The following is a 19,814-nucleotide window of genomic DNA, read 5'->3' as shown; positions in this document are numbered from 1 at the left end:
CCTCTGCAGCTGGAGGGTGGCTTGGCTTAAATGTCTTAAAGGCAGGGAGCAAAAAAATAGAATAAAAATGATTTCATATGTTTCAAACTAGCAAAAATGGAGTACTAAAAAAGTCTAATTTGTTTTTGCACTTTCTTTTTTCATTACGCTATTTCTAAAGCTGGGATTCTTCACTGTATAGAAACACATGAAATTTTGATCACATATTCAGACCTTTTGGAAAAAAAATGTCTGGTGGATAATGATGCTAGAGATTAGCCTGGAATTAGTGCTGAAGATACGGCATAAGCAGCTAGTAGAAATATCATAGCCATTTTCTCACTAGACAGCTCTAATAAATCTTGGTTCCTTTTGGTAAATTACCACATTATTTCTTGTACTTGCTTCGGCTTTTATCCAGATACATATGCCTTAATGCCAGTGATGAGAATTCAGTGTTTGATCCTCTGCTTTACTAGATTATTTTTTTTTAATGGAAATGAATGAAAAGGAAAATGGCTTGACATGTTACAGTTAAAAAAAAAAGCAAACTCACAAATACATCCCGATATTCCATGCTTTCCATAGAAAATACATTTTGGGGGGTTTTTTACTTCTTTTTTTTTTTAATTAACTAGGCTTCTGAAGTTTAAAAACCCACAACATGGCTTTTGTTATTAGATGAATCACTAAATACCAATATTCTGACTCTACGTCACTAAGATACACTATTTTATTTCATAGGGTGGATTTACTTCATGAGACTAAGTCTGTAACGTGTTATGCTTAGTATTCCACAGCCTGGGTACTAGATAGATGAACAAGTAGATAGGGAAAGAGTTAGAACACAAGTTAGAAAGAAATCAAAGATCATTTTCCATCAAAAGGGCATAGACCTGTTATACAGCTTTGGAAATGGATTTTAAATTAACCTATAAAAAGGGTAGTAAATATGTGCAGGAAACGAGAATAGTAGGAATCTGTTTTCTTGAAAGTGCCTGTGACGAACACATTTCTTCAATGTTCCTGGTCTCTCTCTCTCTCTAGCTGCTCCTGACTCAGATGATGTTGCTCTCTACGTCGGGATCGTCATAGCCGTGATCGTGTGCCTGGCTATTTCCGTGGTCGTGGCCCTGTTTGTCTATCGCAAGAACCACCGTGACTTTGAGTCAGATATTATTGACTCCTCGGCGCTAAATGGGGGATTTCAGCCTGTTAACATCAAGGCTGCAAGGCAAGGTTAGTTGTCATTTCACTCCACTCTGTGTTGACCAATTCAGGGAGATGCTATAAGGTTATGTTCTCTTGGGCTGCACGAATGTTACTCTCTGGATGCTTGTTGGCACTGGATAAAAGGGAGAAAGATCATATCCATTTGTTTCTGATAGTCGCGTGCTCAAAACACACATTGGCATTTTTCAGATGTGCTCAAGAGCATAAAGCAGAGGAATTTAACTTCTGAAGAGAGCATGAATGCAAGAGTGAAACACAGAGACATTTATGGGAATGCAAGTCCAACTGAAATTTGAATCAGAGTCCAAGCTCTAACAGAAACAATGGAGGCGGGATTCCTCACAAGAGTGATATTATAGTACAGTAATTCTATCACATCTTCCTCCATTTTGTTTCACTAATAGCCTTTAATCCAGTGTCCTGTCTCCACAGGCACAAATAGTAGTCTAAGAAGTACTGTACTTCCAATAGACAATGTAGAAGAAGTTGCAGTAGAATATCATTTAATAATGAGCATTTTTATCACTAGTGCATAACAGCTTGATTATTTCTACACTTTGTTGGCTAGGAAAAAAAAAAACCAACCTCTAAAGGTAGTACTGGCTTTTTCAAGACACTTACTTAGTCTGAAGAGTTCCTCTATTATCCCAGTATGTGTGCCAGAAGAATAAATCTAAATAAGAGTTAAGATTACAGGAGAGCTTTCATGTGGAAGATTAGCAGAAGTGTGATTTTCTTTGTTGGAGGTACTTTTAAAACAAATCTCCAAAAAGTGTGATGCAGGTACTAATGCCCCGCTGCAGGGAGTTGTGGGCACAATGACTTAATAGGTTTGTTCTGTCTTTTATTTTAGGAATGCTGTCATTAGGCCAATTAGATAAATTGGTTAATGATTGTCACTTAGCATTTAGAGAGGGGGTATTAGGTAATTAAATGGTATCTACTGAGTAAGGAAAAGATCTTGCCCTGAAGCTAAGCATGTCATGCTTGAAATCTGAGTGCAGCCTGGAAAACTAATCCCAGTGAAAAATCTTGAGAGCAGAAATGTGCTGTAATTTTGTATGACAATTAGATTCCATAGCAGCTGGGGCAATACAAGCCCTGGGAGTTTGCTGGAGAGATGCATGAAAAAGGAGATGAAGGTCGATTAGGCAAGGACATTGCATATCTTAACCTTTGGTATGAAAGGCAAAAGGCAGAATGTAAACCCAAATTGTTATCCAGAAGAAAGTTATTGGAATAGAGAAGTAATAGTGTTCTTTCTTCTCCAGACCTCCTGGCTGTGCCACCAGACCTCACTTCTGCTGCAGCCATGTACAGGGGTCCCGTTTATGCCTTGCATGATGTCTCCGATAAAATCCCAATGACCAATTCTCCAATCCTGGACCCGCTGCCCAACCTGAAAATCAAGGTTTATAACACCTCTGGTGCAGTCACCCCCCAGGATGACCTGTCTGACTTCTCCTCCAAGCTGTCCCCGCAGATTACGCAGTCTCTGCTGGAGAACGAGACCCTGAACCTGAAGAACCAGAGTCTTGCTCGGCAGACTGACCCATCGTGCACTGCATTTGGGACCTTCAACTCCTTAGGAGGTCACTTAGTAATTCCCGATTCAGGTAAGTGCTAGCCATGTGGGCTTAAAGGTGCAGTTGTTTTGTGGTTTTAAGTGGAGTTAGCTTGCTTTTATGCAGGAAGAAGCAAGGACCCTGCCTTTTCTTTGTTCAGAACAAACAGATGTTTTCTTTCTGGCCCCCCCCATTCAGGTGTACCAATGTACTTCAAATATTCTTTTCCCAAAGTCCTGGCCACCTCTTAAATAGAATATTGCAAGGCTCTTAACCACTTTATGAGACATAGAAGGCTTCAGAGCTTCACTGTGTGAAGTGCGATTCAGCATCCTTCACCTTTTCCTTTCATGCACCTCTAGAAAAGGGAGTCTAAGCCAGAAAGCCTCAATCTTGTTATCACATGTAAAAAGGACAAAATAATTAAAAAAAACCCTGGTTGTTCCACTTCCAATTCATTGCAGACTATGTGGTATTGAAGAAGAACACCAGAATACTAATTTTTGAAGGCTTTTTTCCTCCACACGTTACATACCCAATAAGGCCCAAGAGTGTCTTTTTCATATTTCTTAGTTTGCTACATATATTTTTGACTTCTTTTACAACTAGGAAAGAGAAGCACTTAGCATCAAGTGCCTTTTGATGTAATTTCAAAGCGCTGTTCAGTCTTTCTCTTACAGTACAAGGCCAGGCTGCTGGGCCTCCTCATGCCACCCTGGCACTGGGAGGCAGGTTCAGAGCATCCAGGGAACTCTTGTGCATCCTTGGGAAAGCTTGGCTCTTGCAGCCACATATCTGGGAGAGGCATACTGCTGTTTGGTTCCTAAATAAAGTGTTGATGTTCAAAGGAAGTTCAGCACCTAGGTGTTCCTGTGTTTTTGGCATGCTAACAAGGAGTAACATTAACATCTGAAGTGGGATTGAATCAAATGCATGAAACACTGGATGTGGGGGATTTCTCCTTTACATCTGTGGTCAACTCTTGGCCATTTTACAGCACGGTGCCCTGACCAAGGAAGTGGTGCCTACCCTTGTAGGCACTCTCTCTGAGCTACCATGGAATAGGGGACAAAAATAGCTATGAAATTTAAGTGAAAGCTTAACTACTTAAAGAAATCTGGTGCTAACTGCTGAGCAATGTTGAATATTCATGCTATACAATCCAGGATTTCACATTTCTTTAAGTAGCAGCTGAAGGTAGATATTAATACTAAGGTTTCTTATGCCATGGTGGTGCACATTGTCAGCAAAGTTTGTTAGTCACATTTAATTCACGTATATTAATATCAATTTGTAAAGAAAAAATGGTTATTTATTGCTGTAATCCCTTAAAAATGGTTATGTTTTGTAAAATTTATCAGTTTGTCTACCGCTACCGTGTATGCCTCCATGCTGCTTCTAGATGTATGTATATCCTCCTAGTGATATGGCCAAAGCCCTTCATTTACACTATGCCTACCCTGTTACAGCTGAGAACATGCGTAAGTTAGGTTGTAACAGGCCTGCGAGGAAACAAGCGTCAGAAGCTGTTCAAGGAAAATGCTTTCCTAGCTATTCCCTGCCCTTCAAAGCCAGGTATGGGACTGAGCCCCTGTACACCAACACATGGAAGGTCTCCAGCATAGCCAAACCATGTGTGCTAAAGAAAAGACAGGGCTGTGCAAGGTTTCTATAAAGCCTCTCTTGTGCATATGCATATATGTAAATAGTCTGCCTGTAGGTTTATTTTCAGCTATGTAGTAATAAGTGTGTCAAAATCATTGCCACTGATTCCCAGCTAATCTACATCTGCAAAGACAGCTGGCTGAGACGTGTCCAGCAGAGTGAAATAGCTGGTTTATGTGCTGTGTTTGTCATGTAACGACAGGACATTTCTGAAATGGCGGTAATGGCAGGGTTTTGTAACCAAGTGTGCAGCTAATCACCCCTGAAAAGGACACCAAGCATATTTGCCCACATCTTTTTCAAGGCTGGATAGCCAAATTTTGAACCACTTTACACATTCAAAATACCAAGAAGCCCACTTTTGCCTCCCTGGTAGTCTGATTAGAAGCTGAGTGCATTAGAAGGTAGGATGCCAGTCGCAGAAGCCATCTTTCAGGAAACAACTCGTTCCTGTTGCTTTCTGGGACAGTCCTTCACTGCCTTTCTTTCCTGATTTTAATTAAGTAAAAATTGGCTAGAGAGAGATGTCCTGTTATAGCTGCTGGAAATTTTAGTCAGAGTTGTTCATTTTCCCATCATTTTACAAGGTAAGCAGCAGCGTAAGCATCTTCCTGCTCTTTAAATAAAATATAAGGGAAGGGAAGAAAATCCTCTTCTCCGCTCCCGTATTTCAGTGCCAATGCACAAGAGGAGTAACAACAGGCCATCTGACTGCCAGAGAGACATGGATTACAGTAAATACTTTTTCTCCCAAGTTGCTGAGGTCATGTGGAGTCTACTGGTGAGGTTGGATGAAAACCTAGCATTGCAGGCATCATCTTCTATGTCTTCTGTTACTTCACAGGCCCATTTTCCTGGGTTTTTTTCTCCATTTGATCATCTTTTGTGTCTTTTCTGTTCTGCAGGAGTAAGCTTGCTGATCCCAGCGGGTGCCGTTCCACAAGGGAGAGTCTATGAAATGTATGTGACAGTTCACAGGAAGGAGAACATGAGGTAAAAGATATCCTTTATTTGCTTGTGCATTAATGTAGGGGAAAAATGCAGTACCTAAAGACCTGTGGTAATATGCTTATGCAGAGCCTACAACACTGAAGCTATTTGCTGACTTGGAGGTAAAATGCAAGCAAAGCCAAGGATAAACTTTTCCACAAAACCAGCTCAGACTTTTGCTTTTCTAATCGAGAGTTGCACTCTGCAGCAAGCCCTCAGGCTGGAGGGATGCTGAATCATAGCCAGAAGCAAGGAAAATGTGCCAGTGTGAGTTTGGTGAGGCAGAGAATGTGTGAGGTAACCTCAGTAAAGACCTATGCTGTGAATGAGAAGGGAGTGGAGGAGCAAGGTGACAAATCTGCTCAGCAGAGGGACAGGTGCCTGAGCGTCTGGCTTGGAAAATCTCCTCTCCTACGATAATGAAGGTGAATTGTTATTTTACCCTTCATGGGCTTGGCTAGTCCAAGCAGTGAAGAGGATGGAGCCAAAACTTTTGGTGTCCTCCACCCCTCCTTGCTCTGAGGTAGAAGCAAGCAGGTGGTTGTCCTGCTGAGCCCTAGGCACAGCACGCCGAGGGCCACCCAGAGCCGGTTTTGGGATGACCCCTGTTGTTCTCACCTGTTATCTGCATGTGTGGCCAATTCATTTTCTAGATCTTAATGTCTACTGAGTGATCTAGCAGCCCTGGCATTAAAAAAAAAAAAAAGTTTCCAAAAAGATCAAGATACCATTTGAAGCAGTTTAGAAAAACCTCATGAACAGAAAGGTGAGATCTTAGTCTGCAGAATGGACTCGTGCACAAAGACTGAATGGGAAACGTGAATCTAAGCAATCACTACATGGTACTTTGCCTCTTTTCCCTCCTCGTAGCTAGATAGGTTTTTTGGCTCAGCCGCTTAATGGCTTTTATTATGTGCTAAGCCACAGCTGTTTATACGCTGCGTGATACTGAACACTATTCTTTAGATGGGTAGTCTTTCACCCATGCTAAAATAATCTGCTTAAAGAAAAAATAAGTAACTCCCCCACCCACCCTTTTGCATACATTATTCATGGCCTGCTCTTTGAAACTAGCTAATTGCAGCTACAGAAAAAGTGTCTCTTCATACCTAGTATTGATTGTATTCCTGTTTGTTTTGGCTGTTTTAAAGATATTTACAAACAGCATTAAAAAAGGACCCTTTCCTGCAGCTCTAAATCTCCCTTTTAAAAATATTTCATTATTAAAAAAAAAAAATTCATTCCTAGGAGAAGGTATATGTACAATTATTTTCTTTCCAGCTAGTTATGGAGGGAATCCCTGCTTCCTTATTCATGCAGCTGTGGACAACAATGTCACATGCTAGTCTGATTTATCTTTTTTAGAGGTCGTAAAGCCTCCTCTATGTGCTTTGTGATAGCTGTTACTCAGCAGGTCACCCAGAGGGTGGAAGGCTAGGTTAACCTGTACTGAGAAAATCATGGTTAGAGCTGTGTTGTCTGCCAGACTGAGCAAGTATGCTGAAGTACAGTTGCAGAAGTTAATGGAAAGGTGCAAGTCCTCGCTTGCAATGAAGAGTTCAAGAAGTGATTTCTTTCCCTAGCAGAGGAGAGCAGAGTGCAGGCTGCTTTGCCCATGAGGCAGTAGGGCTCATCCTATTGTGATGGTAATCGCTTTGTGGGTGCATAGGACCCAGCTGCTACTTTGACTTATGGCAGTTTTTCAGGTCCCCTCCCACATGCCAGGCTCTTCATGCTCATGGAGGCCAACTATTTCTAGGACATTTAAAATGGAGTTCATCGAGTGTTGTTTAGGTCACTGGGAACCTAATATTCACTGAAAAGGGCTTATACACTGCAGGACTGTAACATCCTCCCCTGTTACCTGCTCCCTTTCCCCTGGTGCAGAATGAGGTGGATGGCACCCAGCACCCAGCTGTAATGGTCTCCTGCTGCAGGGCTGTGCAGATACTTTCCTTGCTGTAGCAGAGCTGTGAAGGCAAAGCCTCTTTTTCTGACTGCATACGCCACAGATGCTGCTTCATATAATTGGAGTCATATGAGTACCACAAGTTAGCGTGTGGCATAATTATTTTTCAAATCTGCTGCTGCACCCTTACAGCACTCCAGCAGAGAGTGATAGTCCACAGTAAGCACTAGCTGCAGACATTCATTTTTGGGGCCAAGTGGTAAGCGGAGTGTGTTCTATAAACCCTGTGAGACCCTGTATTTATTTTCGTGAGCACTGTGTAAATGTGTATGGGCTGAAAAGTGCTGTTGTGTGTTGATGTAGTTTGGAAGGGGACATATAGAAAACTATAAAATGAGTGTTATAAACAGAAATGAAGGCAGGCTCTTTTTCTTGATATACAACCACCACTGAGGCAAGAATGTGTAGTGCTACCCTAAATAGAACCAATGCAGCAACAGAGTGTCATCATCATAGCTCACATATCTCCAGCAACTTAAGGTTTAGCTCACCCTTAGTTTGTAGAAATAGGAAACGACTTTGGAACAGTCAAGCTGAAACAGGAAATCTGTTGTACCTCAGAGTCCTGCAAATTCCCCTTTTCATTCTTTTGTTTTCCAAATACATTTCCCCAGTTAGTCTCTGAATCCTGTAGCACAGAAATTTCAGAGACTTCACAACCCAGCAACAGCACTCTTTATGTTGCCTTGCAGATTGTTTAGGAGAGATTTTTGAGACACTCTATTTATTCCATTTCATATCCATCAAAACATGTGAGAGCAGGAGGCTTGTACTAAAAGCATTATCCTTCTGCAGTGAACTAGCGTTCTGGTGGCTTGCAATAAATGCCACCTGAAGGCAGTTGTTTTCTCTAAGTGTGTCAGCATGCATATGGCACAGTGGGTTTTCTCTTTTCCTAGACTAGTACTCCAGCAGGCTTATTTTCCTGCTCCTGCACTGCAAGCTCATCCTCATTCTGCCTGTCATTCAGGGCAGTATGGATGGCGAGCAGCTACCAGGCTCTGATCCCTGGCTGGCATGTTGACCTCATGGAAAGGTCCATGTGCTTTATGAAGTGGCTGCAGTGGGGAAAATGGTATCTAGGTATATATGTGTGTATATGCATACGTGTATAGATATGTGTATGTGTATGAAAAAAATGACAAGCCTGAGAGAATATTTCATAGCCGTCAGACACGTTTCTGTCTTGAAGCTTGTTGGCTTTTTCAGTGGTGATCAGATGCTCTCTCCTTTTAGTCTTTGGAAGTATCGCCAACTTTGAGATTTGCAAGAAGAGGTTCCTTCTTGGGTTGTGGTTTCACCTATAAAATAAACATATTGCTGTGACCAGTAACCTGACAAGAGGATCTGTGTATCTATGAGCATCTGTGAGAGCCTAGGTCCTGCATGACTAGGCATTAAATAGCATGAGTATAAACCTCCAGCCCTCAGGATTTTCTTGACTGCCTCGGGTTAAAAAACAAATCTAGCTGTGAGCTAAATTAGTGGAGCTGTGTGCTTCCTTCAGAAACATCTGGCACTGGTTGGTGCTAGATGAGGTCTGGGTCTTGATGGACCACTGGTTTGATCTTGTTTGGCAGTTCCCGTGTTCCTGCGTGAACCCCTGCCGAGCTTGCACAGCTTTAGGTGGAGCTACTCTTGCATACTCTAATCAGAGGCAAGAACTGCACTAAATTTGGCGCAGTGAAGGACACTCCTGTATAATCCATCACATAGGAGATGATGCAAATGAGAGTGGATGTCTCTGTGCCCACAAAATGTGACAACCCTCAAGAATGGAACAAGCAGCGCTCCTGAAGATCTTGGTGGAAGACACACATGTAGTGTGCAACTTCCAAATTAGCTACCTTAAAAGAGAGAAGGATCAGCTGAACCTTGTCAGGATTTGGATCAGTCACTTCATAGTGTATGTGTAGACTTTATATTAAAAGTCAGACAGCTGATCAATGAGTTTGATCCAAGGAGCAAAGTTGCCTTTTTCACCAGTAAACTCTAAGCTGTGATGTGAAGTAAAAGCAATTGAAGTCTTCTGCACCTCATTTCTCCACCTTCCTTCTGTATCTCAGTTGCATAAACAAAATTACTTTGCAACTCCAGAAGACAATTTCATGAAGTGCCAGTCACTGTAATTGAAAAATTCAACATAAAAAAACCCAGACCATCAATAAAAGAGCAAAAGGGGAGGACAATTTTTCAGATCATTTTCCTTCTAAAGGCAGACTGACAGAAGAATCAGGGTCAGTCCAGAATTCAAATTAAATTTGTAACTTAAAAAGGAATGCATATTAAAAATAAAGCCCCAACAATGAAAGGAGAAGTAAAATGTCTTCCCTGTGAGTTTTGGCTAAGCTGTGTAGAAGGGTTGCCATCTGTTGCTGTAGCCATTCTTCTCTTGCTGCTCCATCCTGTGCTTCCTGAGCTGCTGTGATTCCATGTAAGATCTACTCACGGTGCCAGGAAGCACAACGTAGGCCAACTGAGAAGCAGAGATTTCTCTAGTTGTGCTCACATCTGCTGTCTGATTCCTACCTTAATGAATATAGTCTGGTGTATTACAAGGAGACAGTTTCAAATGAGTAATCCCATTAAAAACACAAATTTGATTGTGAAGAGACCAGATATAGTGCATAAAAGTTTGTTTGCTTCAAATTAAAATTGAATGTTCTTGATAAGCAGTGTGGGATGGGACAACATCTAAAAATATCTGAAGACCTTTCAGTTACTGTCAGTGTCTTTCAATAGCAATGCTAAACAGGGGATTGATCTGATCAATCAGATCTTTGTAAAACAAAACCATCTTTGCATCCAGTGAAGAGACTTTGGAATCATACAGCCCAGTGCCCGATCTCATTTGATAAATTGTCCCAAGACTGCTGCAAGCCTAAAGTGAAGCACATATGCATGGAGTTTTGGGGGGGTTTGGGTTCTTTTTTGGATAACAGCCTAAAAGTATGTGACCCACAGTTTTGAAAGATCTATAAGCAGAAATCTTCTGCTGTAGAGGAGATAACTCCCTTGCTCTTTATGCTTCCCTGTGTCTGTGCTGGATCTTCTGAGATCTACAATACAGAAATCACAATACTCAATCACAACAGGTACTCATCTAGGCCAGGATCCTGGCTTTGCTGGTGCTGCATCACCTGCTCCAGGAGAAGGAAGAAAATTGCTCATAATGAATGACTACACAATAACTTGTCTTCAGGGAGATTTGTTGTTTACTAATTCCACCAATTAGTGTTGGGTTTATGCCTTGAAGCAGAAAGATTAATATCTCTTGTATAATATATCTTGTCTACTGCATCTGTTTCTCTTCTCATTAGCTATAGTAAGGCATAATCCCTTTGTTTTAAAATGGAAATTGGAAACAGTGAGAAATGAGAAAATATCTGTCAAGGGATTTTTGTTCCTTTTTCCTGTCAGTTGTCATAGGGTACTGCTCTGCTGTCTGTGCCATTGCATGGTTTAGCCCCGTTCCTCTGGGTTTCAGGTGTTTATTTCTGAGATCTTGCTGCGGTCCCTGAACACCCTGCTACCTGCAGTCACGTTAGAGCTGGATAGGAAAGGGAATATCACCTCAGCGTGCTCTGACATTTCTTGTCCTGTACAGCCCCAGAAATCGGATTTGCTTTTTGCCACTGTGTCACATTACAAGTTGATGCCTGCTGTGTTGCAGTAAGCTCACCTGAGATCTTTTTCACTTTTATTGCTTTCTTTACTACTAAATAAGTATGTTTGGAACTTGTTTGTTTTACTCTGGCAGCATGAGCTGCTATACAATTAATAGGACTTTACTTCCTACCCATCTTTTTACCCTGTCTGAATGTTTTGCATTATTTTCTGGCTCTCCTTGTTACTTGTAATAATTCCTTATTAATTGCTATCTGTAAATTTAATGTTGCTATTTATATTGTTCTCCACATTGTGAGTAGAAATCCTGGGTTCACAGCAGTCAGAGAGAAGTTTAGCATGGACTTCAGTAGAGCTGGGATTTCACCTATTCAGTGACACTGACCCCTGTTTCATACCACTCAAGAACTTCTGTGCAACTCATTACGTCTCAGTTTTTAAAGGTTTATCTGCATAAGGTGGATAGTGGACAGTCACTAGGACCAGCAGCATTGAGTGACTTTGGGGTGCTGGACTCAGATGCATATCTGGTAGGCAATTAGGGACTGCAAAGTCAAGCACCCCCTCACCTCACCCATTTTCTCATCAGAGTATCCTGTAGCATAAATACCCAGGTCAGGAGCATGCATATCTATCTCATCCATTCAGCAATGAATCTCTGGTGACAAAGATGCTGTTTACCAACTTGGGGAAAAAATACTAAGCCTTGCTGGTTTTGCATGTCCTTTGTTTTTTTGTATCCGCTTCCCATCTCACTTGCTGACTGTGCAGCCTGACTTCGTGTTCTGCATCGTTTTTTATACTTCTGCTAATCAGATGTAAAATGTTGCAGTGCAGAATTATGCTTTCCATCAGAGTCCTGAAATTTAACAGCTAACAAAATTTTGTCACGGAGCAGTGACTGAACTTAATTTTACTTTGAGACAACTTTAAGCTGTATGATTTATCAGTGCCATATCATTTTAATGACCTTTTGGCTTTTTTAACCTCATGCATCAATGCTCAGATTCTTGTCAATTTTAACTCATTTTTCACTTAAAATGCATTGCATGGGGGTTTTTTTTGTTTATGGCAATCATGATATATTCCCTCCTAAATTATTTTTGACTGGTGGTTTTATAATTCAGTCAAAAAACTATGATAACTTCTTGGGTTTTTTTCTTTCTTCTTCATGGTTCAGTAGTCTTTTAGATGAAGTTAGGTTAACAAGATGATTAAGTCTGTAGCTTGCTATATCTGTAGCTTTCCAGACAAATATTATAATTTTGAAAGATCTTTTTCATGAGACATTATTTTTTTTGAAATTTCTTGAATTTTAGACTGTAGGAGAGTGTTCAAATACCCATTAATGCACAAGATAGATGACTCTGTAAAACCACCACCAGCACAATGTGTTTTGAAGCTTCTTGTTGCTTCTTATGGAAAAAAAAAAAAAAAAAGTAAGTAAATGAGTCTGAGGAAGAAGGGAAGAGGTCACATTTTTGTCAAAAACTGCCCAGTAATTTATACAGTTCAGTCTTTCAAGAGAATGACCACTGATCTTCTTAATCCTTGAATCCAGAGATCCCTACAGCATGCAAGAGGAGCTGGACTAGCTACTCTATCTGCCAGTGTTTCATTTCTTTTGTGCACTATTTGTTAGGCTAAAATAACCAGCATAATACATGATAGCTGTCCAGATTGTTATACTTTACATCTTTTTTGAAAGGCAGCTATATCACAGCTGTTTGTTTCCAGTCCATAGCTTTTCAGAAACAATTGTTAAGTCATTTAGTAAACTCATCAGTTAATTTCCACGGATGCATATCATCTGGATTTACTGATTTGCATAGATTTCAAGTTTTCCATGCTGGACTTTTTTGTTTGGTTTTGTCGGGTTTTTTCCTCAAAATTTTTTCCTCCAAAAAAATCTCCCACAACATTTGTAGCAACAAGAGATACTTTCCAAAAGTGCCTTCATCCCACTTTGAAAAAGGATTTTGCAAAACTTTGTCTTTCGTGTTCTGTGAGCTTAATAGAATATTCAGGGAGAATTAAGGTGGACAAAGTTAGGATATGCATGTGGACATATCTATGCAATAGCCAGAATAGGTGCAATAAATTGGGTATCAAAACAGCTTCTGTAGTGATTTGACCTCCTTGAAAATGTTACCTAAGATTACAGCTATTTATTTTTCTTTCTTTTAGTAAAGGTTGAGACTTGCAGAAATAAGCAGTATTTAATGTTGTCTCAACTAATTCCACTAAGACCAATACAACTGTAAATAGAACTATTTGTAAATCAACAAGGGATTGAACCTTAGCTGGAGCAGAGGATGGGAGGTCCTGTGGGCAGATCTGGAGTTTACGTGCTGATCACATTGAACACTTTTAATCTCCTGCTTGCTGGTTTCTGGATCATGAATTTGTCCTCTGTGTTATTTAGGGAGGCAGTTGATGAGGCACAGTCAGCTCTGTTTGTCATACACCAGATGTCGGGATAGTTAAAGTCACTCATGCTTCCTCCGTTTTTAAGCGACTCAGCAGTTGGTCTGGGATAGTTACAAGTGCACATGGGTGCACATACACACACACAATCATTTGCAAACTACAGTGTATGCTGTGTATCATAAATATTTACATGATATCCTGTAACACCCATTCCTAGTGACTAGCAGCAAGTGCACTGGGCAATAACCGTGTTTTTAACTGAACGGCCCTGAGTTATTACTAGAAAACTCGGGCTTTGCAAGTGTGTTTTGCTCCCTGCACTATTCCTTAGCATCTCTTCACCCTTTCTCCTCTACCACTGGTGACACCTGCTCCCCACAGGCATATTTTTGATAGCAATTCTAGTAGATCTGAATGCCTTTTAAGTAAAGTGGAGTATCAGTGGGTTTGGTGATGACTCTGAACTCAAACTGCACATCTCAGATGTGCTGTATACCACTTACAAGGTTTCAGACTTGCTTATTAGTTCATCTCTTCCTCTGTTGTTCAATTTTCTCTGTCCAGACAGTACATAATTCTCACACATGGTGCTTACAAGACCTACTGTTCATTTTTGTATGCGGCTAAACATGCAAACATAAACAACTGCCGAACACAGCACTGACCACATTTTGGCAGTGGCTGAAATGAAGCTTCTGCATACATTTTGCAAGGATCCTTCAGCGTGAAGGGTGCTCAGCAAGTGTGGCCTGTAATTTGCTGCCACCTGAACCTGCATTTTGACAAATGAGTGGTATTTGGAAAAACAAAAAACATTTTGTGATTTCGAAAAAAAACAAGCAACAAAACCCAAATCAAACCCACCCGTTCTTTGCTTGCACAATCTTTTTATTTTTACACCTGAATGTACCGGTTTGCCTTTTTCAACTCATTTAATGTATCAATTTTTCTGTCCCTTCATCAGGCCACCTGTAGAAGACAACCAGACCCTGCTGACACCAGTGGTGAGCTGTGGCCCACCAGGAGCCCTGCTAACCCGGCCCGTCATTTTAACCATGCACCACTGTGCAGAACCGAACACAGAGGACTGGCAGATCCAGCTGAAGCACCAGGCTGCCCAGGGACCATGGGAGGTGAGGCTCAGGAGCTCCGGCCTGTGTGCTGACTGCACGCGTGGCTCTCTGCTAGTCTTTCAGCTGCCGTGTTTTGGGTTTTCTGTGTGAGATACATGGCTGCATCATGTACCTTTGACACCAGGTATCAAAACTGCCCAGTGCCCAGGCAGAGCTGCTGTCGTGGGGTAGTTTGGTGCCTCATAGCTATAACTACTTTCCACCAAGTAGCCTTCACCGTAGGATTTTGGCCCTTGGGCTTTTGGTCGTGGCAGGATGTAGTGCCAAAGTCATGGGGACACAAGGAAAAGGCAAAATAACAAGCAATGGCTGAAAAGAATTTCTGACTTAACCCTAGAAATAAGAAAATGTTTTTTATGGAACAATTTTCATTCTCCTGGTGTATAGTCTGTTTTCAAGAAAGTGAAAATAGTGCTGCGAATGATCTCCTGTTTCAGCACCAAGGCATCGTCCAGCTTAATAAAATGTATAGGCCTTATCTTTTTCCCTCCTAAGATGTTGGTGGAGCATCATTTTGATTCAGTTCATGCAGCTAGAATCCATTGCTGCACCCTGTGACCTCAGGAAAGTTGCACAAGTATTGCTGGCCAGTGCAGTCTTGGTAGGAGCCTGGAGTGCTTACTTGCCAGTACTGCAGCAGGAGGATGTCCTGGGGCACAGTGGCAAGAGGATCTTCCACTATAACTGAAGCATAAAGTGATGGTTTCGGCAAGGCTGGGCTGTCCTGGCAAAGCCCTCCTCTCCAGTGCTGTGCTCCTGGGTACCTGCTGCCACCAGTTTGGTCTCACATAATTAATTTGGCAAGGCGCTTTCTCCTACTGGTAGGTGTAATAAGTTCAGGGAGGCTTTTAAGGGCAGTTGGGCTGACTGCAGCAAGAGCGCCGTGTCCAGCGTTGCCTTAAAACAGCTTTTTCATTAGTCCCTCTGCCTCTGGCACCAGCTCTTCCTCACGCTGGGAGGGAGCGTGCAGCGAACATGGGTCTGTCTCACCAACTAATCTGCACCCCACTGGCCTGACTCTTGGCACCACACATATGTTCCTTATCCATGTCTGTGTGTTACTGGCACCTCTTCATTTTCTCCCCATCCTCCTCCTGCCCTTGACAGCGCGGTTGCTCCTCCAGCCACACACAAGCTCTGGTGCCATCGCAGTCTCTGCAGTGCCTACAGGGTTTCTGGCCACCACATGGTGATCTTTTTCCTCTGCTCAATTCTGGAGCAGCTTCTCCAAGCTGAGCCCCACACGTGCGTAAACACGTGCATACACACGTGCATAAACACGTGCATACACACGTGCATACATGCGCATGTATGCACGCCCCTGCAGCATTGCTCGGGGCCAGCGCCTCCTGCCAGAGCCGGTTGCTGGTGTGGCTATAGAGGGTGCAATCAACACTGCAGCACCTTGCCCTCTGGAAGGATTGTGCCACCCAGACAAACATGGCACGTTTGCTTTTCCTGAGACCAGGGTGCCCGAGCTTAACAGCAAGTTTCAGTTGAGCCCATACTGCTCAGCTGCCAGATGTATACCTTATGCTGCAGACCTCCAGGCAGCAGGGATGGAACAGATGAGTTGTGCTGAGCATCATGTGGCACGTGGTGGCTTTGCAAGAGGTCGTGGCATCATCCACTGCTGCCTTTTCACTTCAGCTCTCTCTCTAAGCCATTCAAAGCACCTTGTGTCGTGTGCAGGATATTACACTCAGGGTTGAATGGAGAAATTAGCAGGGGAGCTGTTGTCCTTTAACACAAGGTGGGAAGGTTGTCAGTGTTTGGGCTGTATGTATTTTTTTCCTTCACCCTGCAGTCTCACCACAGAGGATTATTCTGGCAAAGCAGCAGGTGATATTTCATGTAGACATGGCATTCGGCCATCGTAGAGGTTACTTCCCTTCCTTGAGTTTTTATTACTCCTTATTGTCGTGCTTAGAAAGGGAAGGAGGATTATTTATTTGCACTGTGACTACTGATTCAACTGATGTTAAATCATGGTTACCAAATGGTTGGTTCTGCAATGTCTTTTTCAATAAAATATTTGTGATATTTTCATTATTTGCCTAACAGTGCTCAGAGCTTTAAAAGCTGCTGCAGGGCCCAGAGGAAAGAGTCACAAGTCTTAGGGGAGTGAGGACAGGAAGAGGTTTCTACCACCATCATCACCACCAGCACCCCAGAGAAATCATCCCCTCCCTCTGCCTATGTGGGAGAAAAGCCAGAAGCAGGAATTGTAAATCTTTATTAATCTAAGGTGCAAACAGCAAGGACTTTATGCATCATCCAGGCTTGAAAGGGGTATCACTGACTCAAAGGAGAACAGCTCTGAGGAATCAGGAGCTCTAACTTGGTCTCTTTCTCCCTTAGGATGTGGTGGTGGTTGGGGAGGAAAACTTCACGACACCATGCTATATCCAGCTGGACCCAGAGGCCTGCCATATCCTGACAGAAACCCTCAGCACATATGCCTTGGTGGGACAGTCAATCACCAAAGCAGCAGCTAAACGTCTCAAACTGGCCATCTTTGGACCGCTCTCCTGCTCTTCGCTGGAGTACAGCATCCGGGTCTACTGCCTCGATGACACGCAGGATGCCCTTAAGGTGGTTGTTGCTCTCTCACTTGCTTTCCCTCTCCAGCAGGACTGCGGTCACAGTGGTGGCTAGATCGTCTACTCCTTGTATTCCTTCTCCTTGGGTTATTTTTCTGATTAGAAGAAGAGCTTGACAACAAGCTGCTGTTACATGGTTTAACCCTCACACACTATAAAGTCTCCTTTACGTTATGATCTCATGTTATTTTCAGCCTACCAGTCTTTTTTCCTTTGTTTACCTGTATCATATCCTGAATCCAAAGATTTTTGCATTATTAAAAGGCCATAAGGTACACAGGGCTTCATTCGTTATTCATGTATTTTTAATGCTAAGTGCCAGCTCCCCAGAGATGGGAAAACATTTAAATGCTTCTTTGTAAATAGTTGATAACGATAAAAGAAGCTTCTGGGCTGTTAATCACTGCCTGCTTTCATACTGCTTTATTACACCTCTTCGCATGCAGCTTTTTGTGTTTGGAATTCACAACTGAAATAAACCAAAGCTGTTGTTGTTTCTAACTATATAACCTTACTCTCACTGAATAATTCTGGCATGCACACACACACTCACTACATACAGATGAGCAGATAGATAACCTTACTTGCTATTTCTTTTTATAAATACCTGTATTTATAGATGATATCTATAATAGATGCACTCATGAAATATGTAGCTCCAACTGCACATGTAAGAATGCAAGGTATTAAAAGGTGGGGTTTTTTCTTTAGTCGTAGCCAGTGCAACTTCCCAAGTGCCTCTTTTGCAGCAAAATGAGTGCAAAGCCTGACTCGAAGCAGAGTCATCCTGGTGCTCTATATATGCTTTTGTTTCCTCAGCTCCACATGGGAATTATTGGGATTTAAACCCACATACGTTGTCTGGGAGATGTTTATGTTTTTCAGAGCAGTGACTTCCATCACTGCAAATGACATGCTCTGTTTTCTTCCCCAGTACTATCTGATATAAAGGCCTGCCTGCCTAGGCTCTTGGAGGGATACTCTTCTGCTATATGTATAAGGGTAGAAGCAGGCATATCATGGCTTCAGTGTAGTCTTGTCTGTACAGAGCCTTGGAGCTTGGCCTCTGTCAATGCGTTGGTGTTATCAGACTTTTAGAAACAATTCTTTTGCCTGGTCTAATTTCCCTTTTGTTTTTCCTCTTTAAAAAAGTGAAAAGGATCTTTCATAGCAATCAAGCTTCAAAAGTCCTAATGGTTTTATGCCTGTGCTGCATAATACAATTTTCCATGGGTTCATCAAGGCCTGAGGTAATAATAAGCAAGTCAGAGCGGCCTTGGACAGACAGCTAATGCAGTCAGAGCTGGGGGAATCCAATTAGGTGCTACTCAAGAGCTGTTGGTTTGTTTCTAATTGACTGTGGAGGGACTTGCGAGGTAAAGTTAATCCAATTCAGTACAATAGCAGAAGGGATAAGGAGAGATGCTGGGCAACACAGAGGGACCATCTTTCACCTGAGGAGCTTCAGCCAGCGTCTGGGAGGGGAGCAGGCCAGTCTTCGGGCTTCTGCTGCAGGTAGACCCCAAAGTGAATGTGTAATTTGGTAAGGAAAGGTGAGCAAAGTGAGGCACCATCCTCCCACACATACCTAATGCTTTTTTGCAGCAAAGTATGTGCATTTTAATTTTCTTCTTTTTCGGCACATCTACCCTGAAATGAAAGGTCTTGGGGAGGAGGTTTAAGAAAAATGACCCTAGGTGTAGATGGAAGAGTTGAGCATCGACCAGTGAGTATGAATCAGCATTTACAAACCAGTGCATACAAACCAGCCCTGTGCAACAGTGTTGTGTAGACTCACACTATGACTATATAGAAATTAAAAAAGGTTGGGGTGTTTGTCAGATCTTTTCACAACATCTGGCACTGCAGCAGCCCCAGCCATGCTGGGACTAGGTCCTTGGCACTGCCATGTTGCCAAAGGGAAAGCATTCACCAGGACAAGGCATACAGATGGGGCTGGACTAGCAGGTCCTGAGGTTAAAAATAATTTGGAGAGGGAGGGAAAGTTGTAGACAGCAAGCAAGGCACCAGCTGCAGCATCTCGGTGTCTTGGGGCTGGCTGCTCCAGGCAAGGCATGGAAAGAAGAGGGAAGAGCAGTGTGAAATGTTACCACAACAGGATGTCTGAGGTTTGGAAGAGCCTTTGTAGGGGAGTATGTGTTTATTTTAATAGGCAACCAAATGCATTCTGTTATTATTTACATGTCGGAATGAGTGTGCCATATGCTGAATGTGTCCTAACAGCCACCAAAGGAAGACAAGCAGTTGCAGTATAAGACACAGTGCCGTATTTATCCAGCAGGCTTTTCCCTCTCATCATGCAGTGTAAATGCTCGCTGCTGAACTGCCAGCACCCGCAGTACAGTAGGGAAGTGTAATGACTTTGTCATCAATAAGGGCTCGGTTATTGTGGGAGCGGCTTGGCAGGGTTCCTGGGACTGTGGAGCAGAGTGAGCTCAGTGCTGATCATGTGTGTATCATCCTGTGCCCCACAGGGTCCTGAGCCACCTGGATGGGATACTCACAAAAATGGTTTTTGAGGAAAGTTGAGGGTAGCTGTGGCTTCAAGCACTGGTCTTTTTTATTAAGGCTGAGTTTTGCACTTTGAGGGAGATGCCCA

General features: G+C 42.5%; 1 protein-coding gene across 2 annotated transcripts in view; it reads left to right on the top strand.

Annotated features, from left to right (window-relative positions):
* UNC5C (unc-5 netrin receptor C) overlaps positions 1-19,814 on the top strand; it is a 255,608-nt gene that overhangs the window by 223,254 nt on the left and 12,540 nt on the right. For both annotated transcript variants that reach the window (XM_030492636.1, XM_030492637.1), the window contains 5 exons: positions 1,027-1,218; positions 2,484-2,828; positions 5,348-5,435; positions 14,423-14,591; positions 16,953-17,186. In XM_030492636.1, coding sequence (XP_030348496.1) covers positions 1,027-1,218; positions 2,484-2,828; positions 5,348-5,435; positions 14,423-14,591; positions 16,953-17,186 — 1,028 coding nt within the window. The remainder of the gene's footprint in view (positions 1-1,026; positions 1,219-2,483; positions 2,829-5,347; positions 5,436-14,422; positions 14,592-16,952; positions 17,187-19,814) is intronic.

Source organism: Strigops habroptila, chromosome 7 (genome assembly GCF_004027225.2).
Source record: "Strigops habroptila isolate Jane chromosome 7, bStrHab1.2.pri, whole genome shotgun sequence".
NCBI classification, from domain to species: Eukaryota; Metazoa; Chordata; class Aves; order Psittaciformes; family Psittacidae; genus Strigops; species Strigops habroptila.
The sequence above is the reverse complement of the archived record's forward strand: the minus strand, read 5'-3'. Positions and strand labels throughout refer to the sequence as shown.